We start from the raw sequence: 20,741 nt of genomic DNA on the forward strand, positions 1-20,741 counted from the left end.
TCCCTCTATTATAATAGGTTTTTTTCCACCTCTTCATATGATATAATTCCTCCCATTCCACCTCCCCTTTCCTCTCCTCCCCATAGACTCCCTTTTTATCCCCTTAATTCTTTTGTATCATCACATCAAAGACAATTTATATTTATACCCTCTATATAAAGTCCTTCTCTCTGACCAAATACATTTACAGTTCTTAAGAGTTATGAGTATTATCTTCCTGTGTAGGGATATAAACAGTTTAACCTAATAGGGTAACTTTTTTTTTCCCCTCTGTTTACCTTTTTAAACTTCTCTTGAGTCTTGTATGTTGAGATCAAATTTTCTATTCAGTTCTGGTCTTTTCACCAGGAAAGATTGAAAGTCCCCAATGTCATTAAATGTCCATCTTTTCCCCTGAAAGAAAATGCACATTTTTGCTGGGTAATAGATTCTCGGCTGCAATCCAAACTCCTTTGCCTTCTGGAATATCATATTCCAAGCCTTGCGGTCCTTTAATGTTGAAGCTGCCAGGTCCTGAGCAATCCTGACTGTGGCTCCATGATATTTAAATTGCTTCTTTCTGGCTGCTTGGAGTATTTTCTCCTTCACCTGATAATTCTGGAATTTGGCTACAATATTCCTTGGAGTTTTCCTTTTGGGGTCTCTTTCAGGAGGTGATCGATGGATTCTTTCAATGATGATTTTATCCTCTGATTCTATGATATCAGGGCAGTTCTTAATAATTTCCTGGAATATGGTATCTAGATTCTTTTTCTGGTCATGGCTTTCAGGCAGTCCAATGATTCTCAAATTGTCTCTCCTTGATCTGTTTTCCAGATCAGTTGTCTTTCCAATGAGGTATTTCACATTTTCTTCTATTTTTTCATTTTTTTTATTCTGCTTGACTGATTCTTGGTGTCTCGTGGATTCCTTATCTTCCAACTGTCCCACTTTAATTTTTAAGGCATTGTTTTCTTCAGTGAGATTATGCACCTTTTTTTCCATTTGGCTAAGTGAATTTTTTAAGGTACTGTTTTCTTCAGTGAGATTATGCACCCTTTTTTCCATTTGGCTAAGTGAATTTTTTAAGGTATTGTTTTCTTCAGTGAGATTATGCAGCTTTTTTTCCATTTGGCCAAATGAATTTTTTAAGGCTTTGTTTTCTTCAGCTTCCTTTTCCAAGCTGCTGATTCTTTTTTCATAGTTTTTTTTGTTTTGCTTTCATTTCTCTCCCCATTTTTTCTTCTACCTCTTGCAATTGATTTTTAAAATCCTTTTTGAGCTCTTCCAGGAAGGCTTTTTGTTCTTGTGACCAATTCACCTTCCCTTGTGAGGCTTCAGATGTAGACAATTTGAGGCTATTGTCCTCATCTGAGTTTGTGTTGGCTTCTTCCCTATTGATACAGAAGCTCTTAATGGAGAGGGCTCTTTTTTGCTTCTTACTCATTATTGCAGCTTATTTATTTATTCTTTAAGTTGAGGTCTGCTCTGGGGGCACCAGGGTCCCTGTTTTGGGCTTCTTGTGCAGGTGTATAGGTGCTGTGTGTCCGGGCTTTTACTCTGAGGCCTTTATGGTGTGTGGAGATGCCCCGCCCTGCACTTCCTGTATGATTGTGCTCGGCCAGTCAGGCGCCAGACCCCAGCGTCTGATCCCGCCGTTCGTGGCCCTCTCGGCCGGTGCAGGTAAGTTTTTCCACTGTCCTTCTTGGCCACCAGATTTTTGAACCAGGTTCCGGGAGCCTCAGTTGTTCGGCTGTGGCCCGCAGCTCCTGCTGACTTGCCCCGACCCCCTCGGCGCTGGGTTGCTGCCCTGCGCTGGGCCTCCCTTTTGCCCGAGTCAGACTGACCTTTTCCTGAAGTCTTCTAAATTATCTCTGGTTGGAGGACTGTGTCTCTCTGTCTCTTTGCAGGTTCTGTAGTTTCAGAATCTGTCCAGAGGCTTGATTTAATGTTCGTTTTGAGGGAACAGAAGGAGAGCTCAGGCAGCTTGCTGCTTCCTCTCCGCCATCTTGGCTCCGCCCCCCCACCACTCTATTTCTTAGTCAGTATAACATAGTTTTGATGACTGCCACTTTATATATATTGATTGTTTCTATGATTTGTTGTTTGACCCACTCATTCTTTAGGATGAGATTGTTTAGTTTCCAATTAATTTTCAATCTACCTTTCCATAGCTCTTTATTACATGTAATTTCATTGCATCATGATCTGAGAAGGATGCATTTACTATTTCTACCTTTCTACATTTGACTATGAGGTTTTTGTGCCCTAATACATGGTCAATTTTTGAGTATGTGCCATGTACTGCTGAGAAGGTGTATTCCTTTCTATCCCCATTCAGTTTTCTCCAAATGTCTATCATATCTAAATTTTCTAATATTCTATTCACCTCTTTAACTTCTTTCTTATTTATTTTGCAGTTAGATTTGTCTAATTCTGAGAGGGGAAGATTCAGATCCTCGCTAGTATAGTTTTGTTGTCTATTTCTTCTCATAACTCATTTAACTTCTCCACTAAGAATTTGGATGCTATACCACTTGGCGCATACATGTTTAGATAATGAAGTAATATCAATACTATAGTACCTTTTAGCAAGATGTAGTTTACTTCTTTATCTCTTTTAATTAGATCTATTTTTGCTTTTGCTTTATCTGAGATATGAATTGCTACCCCTGCTTTTTTAATGTTAGCTGAAGCATAATATATTTTGCTCCAACCTTTTACCTTTATTCTGTGTGTATCGCCCTGCTTCAAATGTGTTTCTTGTAAACAACATATTGTAGGATTCTGATTTTTAATCCACTCTGCTATTTGCTTCTGTTTTATGGGAGAGTTCATCCCATTCTCATTCACAGTTAAAATTATTAACTGTTTATTTTCCTCCTTCTTTTTTCCTTTGTTTGTACTCCCTTCTTTCACCCTATTCCACTTGACCAGTGTTTGTCTTCTGACCACTGCCTCCCTCAATCTGCCCTCCCTTTTATCAGCTGCCCTTCTTTTTCTTGCCCCTTTTTCCCCCACTTGTGCCCTCCCTTCTGTCAATACCACTCTTTTCCCCCTTCCCTTTTTATTTCCTCAAAGAGTAAGCTAAGTTTCTTTATACAAATAGGAATGTATTTTATTCCCTCCCTGAACCAAATCTGATGAGAGTAAGGTTGCAACAATGCCCACCCCTCCCTTCTTTCCCTCTATTGTAATGGGTTCTTTTTGTGCCTCTTCATATGATTTAATTAACCCCATTCCACCTCCCCTTTCTTCTCTTCCCACTAGTCTTCTTTTATTCTGTTCCTTAAGTTTCTTTATATCATCACATCAAAGTTGATTTAATAACAATACCTTTACTGAGATACAGATCTTGAGTTAAAAGCATTATCCTCCATCATATGGACTCAAGCAGTTTAACATCATTGAACAACCCTTTTCTCCCCCTTGTTTACCTCTTTATATTTCTCTAGAGTCTTGTATTTGGAGATCACATTTTCTGTTCAGTGCTGGTTTTTTCTCAGGAAGCCTTGGAAGTCCCCTAATTCATTGAATGTCCATCTTTTCCTCTGAAAGAGAATGATCAGTTTTGCTGGGTAGTTGATCATGGGTTGTAATCCAAGCTCCTTTGCTTTCCTGAATATCATATTCTAAGCCCTGCGATCCTTTAATGTTGAAGCTGCCAGGTCCTGTGCAATCCTGACTGTGGCTCCATGATATTTAAATGGTTTCTTTCTGGCTGCTTGGAGTATTTTCTCCTTCACCTGATAATTTTGGAGTTTGGCTACAATATTCCTTGAAGTATTCCTTTTGGGGTCTCTTCCAGGAGGTGATCAGTGGATTCTTTCAATGATGATTATTTCCTCTGATTCTAAAATTTCAGGGCAGTTCTCCTTGATAATTTCCTGGAATATAGTGTCTAGACTCTTTTCTTGATCATGACTTTCAGGTAGTCCAATAATTCTCAGACTATCTCTCCTGGATCTATTTTCCAGGTCAGTTTTTTTCCAATGAGGTATTTCACATTTTCTTCTATTTTTTTTTCAGTTTTTTTATTCTGCTTGGCAGATTCTTGGTGTCTCATGGAATCAGCTTCCATCTGCTCAATTTCACTTTTTAAGGCCTTATTTTCCTCAATAAGCCTTTGAAGTTCTTTTTGCATTTGGCCATTTTTTTTCCTCTCACTTGGCCAATTGTATTTTTTAAGGAATTGTTTTCCTCAGTCGATTTTTGTGCTTCTTTTTGCAGTGCAACTTTCATTTCTCTCATTTCTTTTCCCATTTTTCCTTCTACCTCTCTTATTTGGTTTTTAAAAACCTTTTTGAGCTCTTCAAAGGAGGCTTTTTTGGTCCTGAGACGACATCATCTTCCCTCTTGAGTCTTCACTTGTGGGCATTTTGACCAACTCATCTGCATTTGAGTTTTGGTCTTCCCTTTCACCATTGAAGTTGTCAATGGCAAGGGTCCTTTTTTGTTTCTTGCTTATGTTGTAGGCTATTTTTAAACTTATAAAGTTGAAGTCTGCTCCCGGAGCACAGGGGTCACTGTTGCAAGCTTCTTACTGCTCTCAACTGCCCCACTCTCAGGTGTGTCAAGTTGCAGCAGTGTCAAGCTGCCCACTGAGCTGAGCTTTGCTGAGGTGAGCTGCCAGCTGAGACGAGTAATGCTGAGCTGTCCTCTCACCCAAGTGAGACAGACCTTTCCTGAAGTCTTCTAAATTATCTCAAGTAGTAGGATTGTGTCTCTCTTTTTGTAGCTTCTGTAGTTCCAAATTCTGTTTAGAGGCTTGATTTAATGTTGTTTTTGAGGGAAATATGGGAAAGCTCAAGCAAGTTCCTAGCTTCTCTCCACCATCTTGGCTCTGCCCTCAGAACTCCTACTTTGGTTTTTAATAAAGAAATCAAGTCCTTATTTGATTAAGAATTCTCGGTATATACTTTCATACTTGGTGAATTCGATGCAGAAGTTGGCATAGATAAAAGGCAAAAATGTATTGGTAATTATGGATCAGGATAGAGGAATAACCAAAGGTGACATATAATCTTCATACATTATGGATATTTTCCTTGAGAAAAGAATATATGAGTATGTCAAGTACAAAAAAAAGTCATAAAAATTGATTATGTTTTAATAGGCAGGAAATGACTCATTTTGATATGGTTATCATTCCTGAATGCACTTCTATGAACAATCAGACAACTGATGGGTTAGAGCAAAGGTCAAAATTAACATTAAGCTAGAAGAAAAATGAGAAAAATCTGTAATATGTAATTAAAACAACTCCAACCTAACCTTTTAAAATTAGTTATTGATGCCTCAAATTGTGTAGTATGTGGAGGAAACAACATTGACTCTGATTCCAACTGTTTTATATATGTTTAAGCTATACAAATATTTTTCCATAATAAGATCAAGGAGTCTAAAACCACATTAGTCAGCAAATAGTTGATTTACTTGACAAGTGGAAAGGTCTGGCACCCATTGAAAAACTCATTGAGAATATAATTGCATTGTAAAATCTTAGGTAGAAGGATAGTGGAAGATTAGGAATAGTATTGCTTTGCAGAACAATGAGAAATAGTAGTGTGGTGAAAATGTTTAAAGGAAGTTTGGTGAGAGATTCAGTTAAACAGTAATCTCACAAGCATTTATTGATGAAACAAGAAGGAAAACAATAAATTAAGTTTGGAAAAGATTTGCAACTTTTTTTTAAACACATACTTTTCAGGTTCAAGTATTTTGGAGTCACTACACTTGTATTCTAACCTTATAGATCCAGATGTGGTGTCCAAAAAAAGTGAAAATGTCACTGAAGAAAAAAAAAAAGGTTAGAAATGGAACTAGACTAGACTAAATGTAGATGGATGTCTATGCTTAACAAAACACAGTTTTGAAAATATTGGTTGATAAACTTTTGAAATATGTGAAAATTTTTTAAAAGGTAAAGAAAAAATGTCATACTTTATCTTAAAAAAAGAATTGAGAACACCAACAACAATCTATCCATATGTGTACTTTACCATATATGTGAAGATCTTATGTCAAAAATCTACATATACATCAAGATTATCTTGAATAAGGGTATTAGAAAGGACCCAGATGGGTTTTGTAAAGTGATGTTCCATAATAGACCACATCATTCCTATCACACAACTGACAGGACACAGAATACAAGATCCCACTGTGCTTATTGTATATTGACTACAAAAAAGCATTTGTGATGAATGAAGTGTCCAAGAGATATAATTTCTTGGTAATAAATAATCACTTTATTAATTATGGCTAGCAAATAATTAATTTATCAAGGTTAGTGGCTTTCTCTCATAAACCAAAGGTCCCCTCCTGTCCCTAACATTCAATATTTAAATACCCTTATGAGAGTGGGTGAGCCTGACAGATAGAAATCAACTCTGATTGGTTAATGAGAGAATATTATAATGATAGGCGGGCTTTTTCTAATACAGGGACAGGAGAATGTGACTGATCATGTCACTCTTGGACAAAGAAACTCATCTCCACAGGGGTGTGTGTGGTGCCCCTTCAATCTAGACAAAGGGATTTACCTCTACCTAAGCCACTTATATAGTTGAACAATTGGCCAGAATTTACCTAGGTTAGATTCTCTTTACCCTTTAATCAAAATTTAAGCTTTCCTAGTTGAGTGGGGTCTTGCTCAAGATTGAGGAAACTGTTAATCCAATATCATCATCAACCCTATCCTTCAGAGGCTGCTTTGACCTAGTTTCCAAATGAGGAAATAGGTGGGGAAATCCCTGGATTTTCCTATATTACTAATTGGTTAGTAAAAATTATTTCTCTCAAAGCTCTCTACCAAAAAGGTGACTTCCATGAAAAATTTGTCTTAAAATTTTGACAGATTTTAAGATCTCTTGAAATATATAACAGATAATCTTGTTTGATACACCACTGATCATTAGTATCCCATAAAGCATGAAATAAGAACTATGCTCACTAAAATATTTGCTGATGTCATGGAAAAATTATGGTATAGGATCCTAGTGTGAGAATTTGCTGTAGATGGTAAAGTCTGCTAGATTCTTCTGCTTGAAAATTATTTTGCCAATTGTTCACTATCCAAGGACATGCTAAGATTCCTAAATGACATCCAACATCATTCAAAAGAATTTAGTATACCTACCCATGCAGGGAAAACTAAATTAATAAAGAATTCTGAGTGGCCAAAATGATATGCTCTTGGAATGAAAACCTATAGTTTTTGTTTTTCTATGTTGTTATTTTTCTAATTCAGTCAAATATTTTTTTTTGTAATTTAATTGGGATTATCATTGAATATATAAATTAGGTAAAATTGTAATTTTTATTATATTGGCCCTGCCTACCCATGAACAACTAATATTTCTCCAATTATTTAAATCTGATTTTATTTGTATAAAACATTTTTTATAATTTTGTTTATATAGTTATATTCCCAGGTATTTTATACTGTCTAGAGTTACTTTAAATGGGGTATCTCTTGCCATTTCTTCTTGCAGAAGAAGAAGAAGAAGAAAAGAGGGGTTTTTTTGGAGGGGGTGGAAATGAGTTCAAATTTAGACAGTTGAGCCTAAGATGTTTACAAGACACCCAGTATGAGATGCCTAATAGGCAGTTGGAGATTTGGGACTGGAGGCCAGGAGAGAGGTTAGGGGATAGACAGAATCTTAGTTATCTGCCTAAAGAAAATAATTGAAGCCATGGGAGCTGATGAGATTACCAAGTGAAATAGTATGAAGGGAAAAGATGACCCAGTTAAAGAACTTTGGGGGAGGGGCAGCTAGATGGCACAGTGGATAGAGCACTGGCCCTGGATTCAGGAGGACCTGAGTTCAAATCTGGCCTCAGACACTTAACACTTACTAGCTGTGTGACCCTGGACAAGTCACTTAACCCCAATTGCCTCACCAAAAAAAAAAAAAAAAAAGAACTTTGGGGGATATCTGCATAAAAGTAATAGTTCTTCAATTATCTATCTATGGAAGATGAAATAATGAAAGGAAAATATTGAGAAAGCAGAAGAAAGCCAAGGACTGAACCTTGGGGGATACACAATTTTAGGCATCAGGAAGGAGGATGAATGGCCAGGAAAAGAAACAGACAAGTAGGAAGAGATAGATATGACTGAAATGTAATGGAAGCAAAGAGAGGAGCAAGTCTTGAGGTTTTTTTGTTAAGTGTTAGGGATGAAAAACAGTTTGTAAGGGGTTAGAGTGGATGGTGAAGAAGCACAGTGAGTACAGATTATTCTTTTTGGAAGTTTGTCTCTTCTATCATGATTTTAAATCTGACTGGATACAATGTGCTGCTGTTGTGACTTCTCTCCATGCCACCTGTCCCCAGCCTACCACCTACTACCATGGTGGACATGAAAGAATACAGCAACATGAAGGAATTTGCTGAGGGTTCCAAAATTCTCCTGAGCAAGAACCAGAAGGATGATGGTAAAATGTTTTTTGGAGGGTTAAACTGGGATATGAACAAGAAAGATCTAACTGAATACCTCTCTCATTTAGAAAAGCTTATAGATCGCACAATTAAATCAGTTCTAGTCATTGGAAAATAACGGGTCTTAAGATTTATGCTCTCAAATGATATTGCAGCCTGTGATGATTTGGTCCTGAAATTTAAAGAACATACCCTCAACGGCAAGTTGATATAGACTCACAAAGGGCTAACGCTTTAAAAAGAAAGGAGTGCCCCCCCCCCCCGCCAAAGTATTTGTGGGTGGACTGATACATCTGAAGAGCAAATCAAAGAATATTTTGCAGCATTTGGAAAAATTGAGGATATCAAACTTCCTATAGACACAATAGCTAATAAAAGAAGAAGATTCTATTTTATCATATACAGATGAAGAACCAATAAAGAAGCTATTAGAAAACTGATATCATCAGATTGATTTTGGGAAGTGTGAAATCAAAGTTGTCCAAGTGGAAGAGGTTTACAGACAACAACAAAAAGGAGGGAGGAGCATTGCAGCTGGTAGGACTGGATAAGGTAGGAATAGGGGTCATAGCCAAGATCAGCAAAGCACATATGACAAAGCATCCTGAGTGGGTGGTAATTACCAAAACAATTACCAGCTATATAAAGGAGGACATGGAGAAACAAATGTAGATGCTACAGCAACCTAGTTTGCAGGATGATGTCACTGGGTGGAAAGTGATCTATTGATCTGAGATGATTATTTTGTAAAAGACTTTAGTGTATGTGAAACAACTGTGTCTAATTCTATTTAGTGACTGATTTATTTTTCTCATTTAGTTTTCTTCTTACTACCATGATAAATGTTTAGAAGTATTGCTAGATGTCAGTAGTTTTGACAGATAAGATGGAAGAAGAGAAAGTGGATACTTTTTTTTTTACATAGTCATATCATTTGCAACAAACAATGGATCTTTCCTTTTTTTATTCTTATTTAGTGAAACCATTCCATTAAAAAAGTACCTTTTTTAATCTTAGGTATTTTTTACAAGCCTTAATTTATTCTAGCTTCTGTCCTTTTTGAAATTAATTTTACAATGCTATTTTTTGTATTTATCCATATTTTGTACCCCAATTTACATTTCAGTTTGTGTGCCTTTAATGTTCAGGATTATCAAACAGATTCATCTATAATAATATTGGTGTTTTCTTCCTTTTCTTAGTCATCAGATGATTTTTGACAGAATTTTATTTTGGAGAGTGTCCCATCCCATTTTAAGCATGTTCCCATCAACTCATACCAATCATGAATTTTTTTTTCTCTTTTCTCTTTTCTTTTTTGCAGGGCAATGGGGGTTAAGTGACTTGCCCAGGGTCACACAGCTAGTAAGTGTCAAGTGTCTGAGGCCAAATTTGAACTCAGGTCCTCCTGAATCCAGGGCCGGTGCTCTATCCACTGTGCCACCTAGCTGCCCAAATTATTTTTTTCTGAGTAAAGGCATATATATCACTTTATCCAGTACTGCCTTACTTGGCTATTATGAATTCAAAGATGACATAGTCACTTTAACCCAAGGTGTTTACCATTCCCACTCTACCCACTAGATTTTCCTTCAAACATCAGAATTAAGTTCACAGTAGTAGTTGCCTCTTGATGCTTCCTCTATTTTCTGAGGAATTAATTTGTCAGCAAGGCAAGAAGTTATAAATTGCTCTGCTTTCAACAGATTGAAACTTTTAGCAGATGTCTAGCAAATAGTTATGGTATTCCATCTCTACTATAACAATTCTCAGAATGTTGTGATCTGTGTAGAAAATGATTTTTTATTCTCCATTCCGCTCAGCAGTGTATATTACTTCTGTCCTCACCTACATACCTCTCCCTATTTCCCTTCTCATTTTATGGATATGAAGTCTAACTCGTCCAACCCTTCCTGTAGACCAGTTTCTTTTAAACCAAGATATACTCCTTCTTTACTATTCTAGTTGTAAATATATCCCATCAAAGTCTCAGTGATATTTATGAGATCATATATTGTATGGAATGTAAGTCTATTTTATGCGTTGCCATGCATTGATATGTGGATGTGTGTGCCCCTAAATGTTATTTCTGCTTCTTTCTTCTATTGTTTTGTTCTGTGAACTAGTGAACTTCCTATCTTTTAAATGTCATACCCATTTTCTTTCATAGTATCCAATTTTATGTTAAATATAATATATAGTCATTTCAAACTCCCTCCCTCTAAAATGTTAGTTTAAAACTCTCTTGATAAGGTCTGAAAATCTGCCATACATACTCTTTTTAGTTTTTAAGAGATCCCTTCTATCCATTTTTTATGATCTTATCACTCTGTTATTTTAATCCAGAAAACTAAATCTTGTCTTCCTACAGCAGCAATTCACTTCTCATAATCTCTATTCTCTTTCAAAGTCATGGTCTTTAACACTGGGTGCTTCTTCTTCTGAAGGTCTGGCTTTATACGGTAAGGGAAGTCACTCATACATGTTGTATAGCTTCAGTGGTTTTATAGTTTCTTCTAGTAATCCCCTAATAAATGCCTTTTAATTCATTCCTACTCTCTGTGTCATATTTTTCTGTCCATCAGTTTGCTGATACTGTTTTTGATACCTAGTTCCTACACACATTCCTCCTAATCTCACCCCCTGACTGCTGCCACTGCCTTTATGAATTATTTCTTCTACTTTGCCTAGAAACTCCTCCTTTTTGTCAACCAAGTAGAGGGAATACTTTTTTTGTACAGCAATGAGGGTTGGCTTGCCCAGGGTCACACAGCTAGTGAGTGTCAAGTGTATGAGGCCAAATTTGAACTCAGGTCCTCCTGAATCCAGGGCTGGTGTTTTATCCACTGTGCCACCTAGCTGCCCCTATAGGGAATATTTAATCAAGCGTTTTCATTTTTTTCTCAAGCAGGAAGACTATCTTGCTTTTGAATAAAACACATAGTTGGAAAGTAAGTCAGGAAAGAAGATAACCATAGAGAGTACAACCTCTGTTAGTCATTCAAATGAGTCTGTATATTGATGTCTAAATATTCCTGTTGCTTGCTTGTCTTATGCTTAGATAGTACAAAAGCTATTTGAGAAATATATGCCACTATCTGATGCTTCTATGAACCTTATGTTACAATTAGTAGTCATTCATATGCTCCTGACCCAAGAAAATTTATTAGTAGTATTTGAGAAAATAAGGTTGCTCATCAGAAAAAAAAAATCAGGATCTTCTCTACAGTCTGCATGTGCTTTCGATCTCTGCTCTTTCCCTCTCCTACTCTGCACTTGCATTGACAGTTCTTGAGTTCCCAGATAAGAGTATGATACACGGCTACAACTCAAAACCCATTGTCAATTCAATGTCTATATCACATGTTAGATGGGCATTCAGGACAATCTTCCAAGAACCTATTATTCTGTAAGGAGGGACCTGAGAGGATTTAAGTGCTCTCTACCACTTCAGCTAAGCATGTTCCCCTCCGCTTTTATATGTGGATCTCTCTTCCTGTAATGCCTAGTGTAGGACCCTCTGCTGCTCATCCACAACAAATTGTTAATTCTTGGTGCTTGCAATGCACTCTCCACATCTTGGAATGAACAATGAATGAGCATTTATTAATAGTTTACTATGTGATAAAGCACTGAAGGCTGTGGATACACGTAGAAACAGAAGACAGTGCTTGCTTTAAAGGGTTCCAACTCTAATTGGGACTTGGAGTCAATAATCATGTATTAAGTGCCTGTGTGCCAGGCACTGTGCTAAGCATACAGGGGAAAAAATCATAAAACAATCTCTGTCCTCAAAGAGCTCACAGTCTAATGGGGGAAGAAAGCATATGAAAAGAAGCCAAAAAAGAATCAGGGCAGGAGAGCCACGGGGGAGATGATGAAGTCCAGCAGCTTGGGAGGAAGGGATCTGAGGAGGCACCAGTTAGAGAGTTGATTTCGTCCTGCAGAATGATGAGTCTCTAGAGATCATGAATCCCAGGAGAGCAGCTGGGTGGGAAATGATGAGGTGAATGCCATGGACACCCTCCTTAAATGGTGGAAGATGTGGGAGGAGATCTGCCATGTGCTCCCTCCATCATCTCCCATAGGAAGGAAGGAGGAACAGAAGGAGGACATTCAGCGGGGGTGAGTTTTAGAGTTGATTTGGGAGACAAAATATACAGGAAAGTTCACTTGAAGAGTGGATGAAAAGGTCCTATTGGATAGTAAATTCTAGGAGTTCTTTTTTTCTTAAATTAGAGTTGATAAATTATTTATTTTATTTGAACTTTGCAATCGAGACAGTGTGATGTAGTGGAAACATGCTGACCTGAGTGCCAGAGGGTTAGGGTTCAAATCCCGTAGCCGCTACTTCCCGTTGGTGTGATTTGGGACAAGTCCCTTGGCCTCTTTCGTGTGGATATCTAAGGGGACATCCAAGTTCCCTTATAGCTCTAAATCTTGATCCTATGATCACATACAATAGGCCCAACAGATATTCTAACTTCCCATATAAAACTCTGATGTTCAGAGCTATAAGTGCCTGCCTAGGCCAATCCTTCTGGCAAGTTGGAGAGGCAGGGCTATTTATTACCTGGGTCTTCTGGCATCCAGATAGGTCACCTCTTTACACACCACACTGCTTCCAACTACTATCATCATAGTTATTCCAAATATTCCATCCTCTCCACCTCCTCCTAGAGACCCATCTCATATAAAAAAATCGTGTATTTAGAGAGGAAAAAAAATCAACAAAACCAATCAATACATTTTAAAAGACAGAAAATGTGTGCACTGTATAACTCCTGTGTACCTCATACCTCCACGAAGTGTTGGGTTGGGGATGCCCTATCATATCTCTTCATTCAACCCCCATTTGATCTTTATAATTTTATTACATTTACTTTTGATTTGGGGGTGTGTAGTTCTTTCCTTTTACAAATGTTATTTTCTTAGCTCTGCTCATTTTACATAAGTTCACATAGATCTTTCTATACTTTTCTGTATGCATTAACACAGTGATATTCCATTACATCCGTGTATCACAATTTATTTGTTTACCTATTCTCCAGTTGATGGGTATCTACTTGTTTCCAATCCTTAGCTATCACAAAACATGCTGCTATAAATATTTCATAGTGTATGGGGATGTTTTTTTTCTTATCAGTAGTTCCCTTGGGATATAAGCCCAGTAATGCCTCTCTGGTTCAAAGGGTATGAACCTTTTAGATTCTTTATTTGCATAATTCCAAAATGCTTTCCAAATGGTTGTACCATTTCATAGCACCAACATTGTATTCGTGTTCTTATCATTCTGAAGCCCCTTTAACATTGAATATTGACATTTTGGGGATTTTTTTTTTTTTTTTGCTAATTTGTAGGGTGTGAGATGAAACCTCAGGGTTGTTTTGATTTGCATTTTTCTTATTTGTGGTTGAGCATTTTTTAATGCTGCTGCATTGCATTTCTTCTTTTGATAAATGTGTTTATATCCTTTGATCACTTATCTGTTGGAGAATGGATATAAGATAAACATACGTATGTATGTGAGGGCATGCACACAAACACACACATGAACACAGATACACACACACTCTAATTGTTTATATATCTTGAATACCAAACCCTTGTCTGAAAAATTTGATATGCAGATATTTTCCCTCCATTTGACCACTTCCCTTCTTAACCTAGTTGAGCAGAAGCTTTTCAGTTTTAAGTAATTGAAGTTATCATTTTATCTTTTATATTTTCCTCTCTCTCCCTCTCCCCCTCCCCCTCCCTCTCTGTCTCTGTCTCTGTCTCCATTTCTGGCTCTTCTGTTTGGTTAAGCGAACATTTCCTATTCATAGCTGTTAGAAGTATATGATCTGTTTCTCTTCTAGTTTTTAAAAAATATCTTTAATATTAAGGTTACGTGTTCATTTAGAATGTATTGTGCATTATGGAATAAGGTATTGATGTAAGTCTAATTTCTGCCAGACCGATTTCCAGTTTTCCCAGAAGGTCTTTTTTTAATTAAATAAGGAGTTTTTAACTAAGTAATTTATATTTTCCACTTTATCAAACACTGGCTTATTGAGTTCTATGGTTTCCAATTTTCCCTTGTCTATTCTGTTCCATTTATCTATCTCTTTATTTTTTAACCAATACCAGATGGTTTTTATGACTGTTGCTTTATAATATAATCCAAGGTCTGGAAGTGCTATTATTCCGCCTTCATCCTTACTGCCTTTCATCATTTCCCATGCTATTGAATATCTTTTGTTTTTTTCAAACAAAATTTATTATTATTTTATCAAGTTCCATCCTTGGTAATTCTATTGGTAGAGCATTAAAAGTACAAATTAATTTTGGTAGTATTGTCACTTTTATTATATTGGCATGGCCTCATCATGAGCACTGAATATTCTTCCATCTATTCAAGTTTTTTCTTCAGGGAACACTTTGTAATTAAATCTATACAAGTCCTTTGTGTGGCTTGGTAGATCATTCCCCAGCTACTTTATGCATTTTAAATTATGTGGAAAGGGATTTCCCTTTTTGTTATTGCTTCTTGTGTTTTATTATTATATAGAAATTTTATTGATTTTTGAGGATTTATTTGTAGGTTACAACTTTGCTGAAGCACTTAATTGTCTAAATTAGTATCTTCGCTGATGCCTTAGTAATTTTCAAGTAAACTAACGTATCAGTAAACAGGGACAGTTTTATTTCGTTTTTACCTATCTTTATGTATTTAATTTGTGTCTCTTGTTTTATTGCTGTTGCTAGCATTTTAAGAACTATATCAAATAATAGTGGGGAAAGTAAGTATCCTTTGCCTAACTCCTGTATTTATTGGAAAAGGTTCTAGTATATCTCCATTGCATATGGTGCTTGCTTTTGGTTTTAGTAGAAATTTTTTACGATGTTAAAATGTCAATTTACGCCTATACTTTGTAAGGTTTTTATCATAAAAGAGTATTGGTTGTCAAAGACTTTTTTATTGTATCTGTTAAGATGATGATTTGACTTTGGATATTTTGGTTTTTAATATGAGTAATTGTCTTGATTGCTTTCCTTGTGTTGAACTATCTTTGCATCCCTGTTATAAGTCCCAATTGGTTATAATGAATGATTTCTCAGATATATTGCTGTAGTCTTGTAAGGATTTTGTTTAACATTTTTGGGTCAATTTTCATTAATGATATTGTCCTGTAGTTTTCTTTCTGTGTTTTCTTTGCTTAGTTTAGGTTTATTTGTCTCCTAAAAGAATTCTGGTAGGGTTTTTTCTTTCTCATTTTTTTCTTTTTTTTCCCATATAAATATTTTATTATTTTCCAGTTACATTTAGAGATAATTTTCAACCTTTGTTTTTATAAGATTTCTAGTTTCAAATTTTTCTCCATTTCTCTCCTCCCTCCCCTCCCCAAGGCAGAAAGTAATCTGATATAGGTTATATATGTACAATCACATTAAACATATTTCTGCATTAGTCATGTCATGTGAGAAGAATCAGAGCAGAAAGTAAAAAGCTCAAAAAAGAAAAACAGCAACAATAAAACAATAGAAATAGTATGGTTCCATCTGCATCCAGATTCATTTTTTTTTTTCTGGATTTGGAGAGCATTTTCCATCATGAGTCCTTTGGAACTATCTTGGACCATTGTACAGCTGTCTTTCTCAGTTTTTTAGAATAATTTGTGAAGTATGGGTACTAACTGTTCTTTAAACATTTGAAAGCATTCTCATGAGTCCATGAGGATCAAGAGTTGTTGTTGTTGTTAGTTCCTTTATAGCTGGAGCTATTACCTTTTCTTAGATTGAATTAAGATTTTTCTTTGGTCTTCTGAGAGTTTGGGTAGTTTATATTTTTGAAGGCATTCTTCTATTTCTTTTGGGTTCTTGTTTTCTTTTTTAGCATATAACTATGAATAATATTTTCTGATAATTATCTTTATTCTGGCTTTGCTGGGATTTCACCTTGCCCATTTATTATTATATTGATTTAATTTTTCTTTATGAATCAGATCAGTTAATAGTTTTTTGATTTTATTAGTCTTTCCAAAAAACTAACTTTTAGCTTTTTAAAAAAAATAATTTCTGGGATTTTTTGTTTCCATGTTACCTATTTCTTCTCTAATTTTGAATAACTCCTATTTTGCTTATTTTAGGTTTATGTATTGGCTTTTTGATTTTTAAAAGACACATATTTGGGGCATCTAGGTGGTGCAGTGGATGGAGCCCTGGAGTCAGGAGGACCTGAGTTCAAATCTGGCCTCAGACACTTGACACTTACAAGCTGTGTGACCCTGGGCAGGTCACTTAACCCTCATTGCCCAACCAAAAACCAAAACCAAAACAAAACAAAACGACACGTATTTAGTTCATGAATCCTCTCTTTTTCTATTTTGTTAACGTATGTTTGTAAGAATATTATTTTTCCCCCTGAGTAAAATTTTATTTTAGCAGCATCCCAGAAATTTTGGTATCTTGTTTCATTGTTATAATTTTTTTACATAATTATTAATTGTTGCTATGATTTATTCTTTGACCCATTCATTATTTAGGATTTCTCTGTTAACTGTACATTTGGATCTGGTCTGTAAAGCATATATTAACTATATTTGCCTTTTTGCACTTGTTTACAATATCTCTCTGCCCTGGTACATGGTCAAATTTTTAAAAGATCTATGTGCTACTAAGAAATATATATTTTGCTAACCTATTTAGAAAATGCCACAAATCTTTTAAATTTAGTTTCTCCAGTAAGTTGTTCTGTTCCTTATTGTCTTTATTATTTATTTTTCTGTTAGACTTATCCCAAACTGAGAGAGGGATATTGAAACCTCCTGTCATTACTGTGTGGATAGCTTCATCTTCTCATAGCACAGATAATGTTTCCTTTATTTGTAGTGTTTAAGTTTAGTATGGATATTGGTTTGTTGTCTATAGTTCCTTTCAGCTTAATAGTTTCCTTGTTTATCTTTTAAAAAAATTTACATGTTTGTTTTTGCTTTGTTAGATAGTATGATTGCAAATCCTGCTTTTTTTTTGCATCACTTGATGCATAGTCTTTTTTTAAATATTACCTCAGTTTTATTTTGTGTATATCTTTGTCTTTTGAATGTGTTTTTGGTAAGCAACAGATTGTAGATTTTTTTCCCTTTTATAGCTAGTTTATTACTCTCATTTTATTGGATTATTTAATCCATTCACATTTAATGTTATACGTTTGGCTTATATTTTCATCTATTCATCTCTAATATTGATGGTTTTTTTCAAGTTATGCTTCCCTCTCCATCTTCTACTGCCACTGTAACCTTGCTGCCCATAGCATTGAAGGTTAGGGAGGGGTTTTTGTTTGTTATACCTTCTTTTTGGTTCTGAGACTGCAGAGACAACTCAAATTGCTTCATCAATTGCACATAATATCTATTTTGGAGAAGTTTGAGAGGTTGTAGGGTTTAGAGAAGATATTTAGTCCTTCATCTTCTTGTTTGTGTGACCCAGAAGTCTCACCTAGGACTTCTTAAGGTAAATTAGGGTGTCTGGCTCAAAGAGCATTAAAGCATGGAGGTGATTAACCTACCACCACTGAGAAGGTGGAGTAGGTCTAATGTAGGGAGGCCAGTGTCTAGCCAGAAGGAAGGGGAAAAGGAAAAATAAGCATTGGGAGCAAGGTTTAAGGTGTGTGTTAATCATCCTGGGTTGGGGAGGGGGAGTGTGTAGGAAAATCTCCAGCTGGAGTCCTCAATTTGCAGTTCAGATGACACTTCTTGATCATTCCCTCCTCCCACTAAAGTTGTCAGTCTTGCCTCTCTTTTCAAATTATCTTCTTTTTACTTATCTATGTACATGTATCCACCAGTTAGAATGCACTTTTCTCATTCTTTTTGTTAATAGTGCCTTTTAACTGATAGACACTTAATAAAATTCAAATAAAATAAAATTTAGCACGGCAAATTCTGAGGAACTTGTACCCTGGAACTTTGTAAATGGCAAAACATTCCACGTAATGAAAAAATCCAATGCATCCAAAATATTTTAAACACATCACTTTTCTGATGAACTGTTCACTAACAGCGTAATCTGTTTTAATGAAAGGTCATTTTTCAGTCAGCTTAATGATGATATGTTTATATTTAGTTCAGGAAGAAATATAAAGACACAACACTTACCCTTATAGAATTTTCATTCTAAAAGTAAAGTGGGCATACATTGATATATGTAAAAGAAAAGGTATTTTGATGATACAGAATTCATTTTCCTTTTTTTTCCCCAGTGAGGAAAATAATATTGGTATGTGAATTCAAAGCTTTCTTATTAGGCTGTAAGGTGACAAAGGAAAGTATTAATGTGAGAAACTTGAATATAGATGGAAAAAAAAGAAGGGTCAGAATTATACAGGCAAAACCAGGAACAATGAAGGCATGTATCCTGGAATTAGGGAAAAGGGAAGTATTCAACTTGTTATTAGAAAGATTGACCTACCAAAGCTTGTTTAGAGAGAGACATTCCTGTACAACATGTTCATCAGCCTATAAACTGGGTTTTTGTTATTGTTGTTTGTTTGTTTATCATGCAGGTCTGAGAACTATTGGAGTCATCACCAAACTAGATCTTATGGATGAAGGAACAGATGCAAGGGATATTCTAGAGAACAAATTGCTTCCTCTTCGAAGGGGTAATGCCATGATGTCCCAAACATTACCTGATGATATAAGGAATAGAAATGGTTTGAGCTGCTAATGGTAGTATCAATTGTGATGCAGTCTCTTCAGCTGAAAAAGTTAATTATCTTGGTCATTTATTGAATGTGGATCTGGCCTTTACCACAGTTGAACAAATATATTCAGATAATATCTCAACAACGATCCAGAGGGAGAAGTCTTACTTTAAATGTCTGAGCAAAGAGAACAGGGAAGAAAAAGAAGGGAAGAGAATTGAATAGAGGGTATATGGCTTTAGTACAGACTTTATGATAATAATGAAGTCACTTAACTGATTTTTTTGCTAATTTACTTAACTGCTAAATGGACATAGTTATTTCACAGAACATCTGAGAGACATAATAGTCTGGGAATCAATTTGAAATTCATAGTTTTGAAGCAAAAGATCCACTCGTGATATTTCCCCTCCCTCCCCCAAAAGTATCATTATAAGTCAGATATGCTTAATTAAATTCTGGACCCTGAAAGTTGATTTTTCTTGCTTATTTTAGGTTATGTGGGTGTGGTAAATAGAAGTCAAAAAGACATTGATGGAAAGAAGGATATTAAGGCAGCCCTGCTGGCAGAAAGAAAATTTTTTCTTTCCCACCCAGGCTACAGACATATTGCTGATCGAATGGGAACGCCACATCTTCAGAAAGTCCTAAATCAGGTGAATAGCAAGATATTTGTTCTTAACATGCTTTTTTCAGTTATTGGACAAATTATATGCTGAAACTTTGAAAGTAAATATTATTTTTACATTTTAAAATTCATTTTTTCCAAATAAAAGACAGTAATATTATTTTTTTTTTGTGGGGCAATGGGGGTTAAGTGACTTGCCCAGGGTCACACAGCTAGTAAGTGTCAAGTGTCTGAGGCCGGATTTGAACTCAGGTACTCCTGAATCCAGGGCCAGCGCTTTAACCACTGTGCCATCTAGCTGCCCCAGTAATATTGCTTTTATTGTTATGAACCAAAAAAGAAGGTGGAGCTAGATCTTATCCTGTTCTATGAACACAATGCATAGTTTTCCTTTTGTTTTGCTAAAAAGACAAGTGATATAGCTGAAATGTTTGAGTATATAAAAATGATTATAATGCATAGATATGTGTAAATATATGTATGTATATGTATGTGTATATGTATATATGCATATTGTTAAGGGCTAAAATTCTAGCTAGTCTGTCTAAAAAATCTAATGAGTGGTCACCAATAAATTATAAGCTTTAGCAAGAGTTAGACTTTTAAGCATTTATTAAGGAGAATAAGAATTTGGTAAAGAGAGAGAGAAAGGCCTAGATTCCTCTATCTATTAAAGGGAGAGCGCATTTCTAGCTGCCTTCTCCATCAGCCTCCCCAGGAAAGAGCCTGAGACCGAGCGCCAGTCTCTTCCTTCCTCCTCCCACTAGCCCGCGTCACTTCCTGACGCCAAAGAAAAGACTCCTGGTCTTGCCCTCAAAGACCTTCATTTCATGGGCGGAACTCTTCTGCAGTAAGTCTCCAGCAGGTGGCGTCATTCCAATCGTTACAATATATATGTACATATGAATTCTAGTGAAAATTTACATGGTTGATGAGGCACATGATTAAATTTTTTGTTTCAAATTTTAAAAAATTAATAAATATTTTTTTCTCAACTTTCTA

The 20,741-nt window shown here is 35.8% G+C and overlaps 1 protein-coding gene and 1 pseudogene across 8 annotated transcripts in view; both read left to right on the forward strand.

Moving 5' to 3' along the window:
- The window catches only part of DNM3 (dynamin 3), a 592,171-nt gene that overhangs the window by 166,608 nt on the left and 404,822 nt on the right, over positions 1–20,741 (forward strand). For all 8 annotated transcript variants that reach the window (XR_006356236.1, XM_044000106.1, XM_044000101.1 and 5 more), the window contains exons 5-6: positions 18,971–19,069; positions 19,607–19,767. Coding sequence is in view for 7 of the 8 variants with exons in the window: in XM_044000106.1 (XP_043856041.1) it covers positions 18,971–19,069; positions 19,607–19,767 (260 nt within the window). In the remaining variant the exon portion in view is untranslated. The remainder of the gene's footprint in view (positions 1–18,970; positions 19,070–19,606; positions 19,768–20,741) is intronic.
- LOC122753365 lies at positions 8,336–9,113 on the forward strand (annotated as a pseudogene).

The sequence above is a fragment of the Dromiciops gliroides genome, chromosome 4 (assembly GCF_019393635.1).
Source record: "Dromiciops gliroides isolate mDroGli1 chromosome 4, mDroGli1.pri, whole genome shotgun sequence".
Taxonomy (NCBI): Eukaryota; Metazoa; Chordata; class Mammalia; order Microbiotheria; family Microbiotheriidae; genus Dromiciops; species Dromiciops gliroides.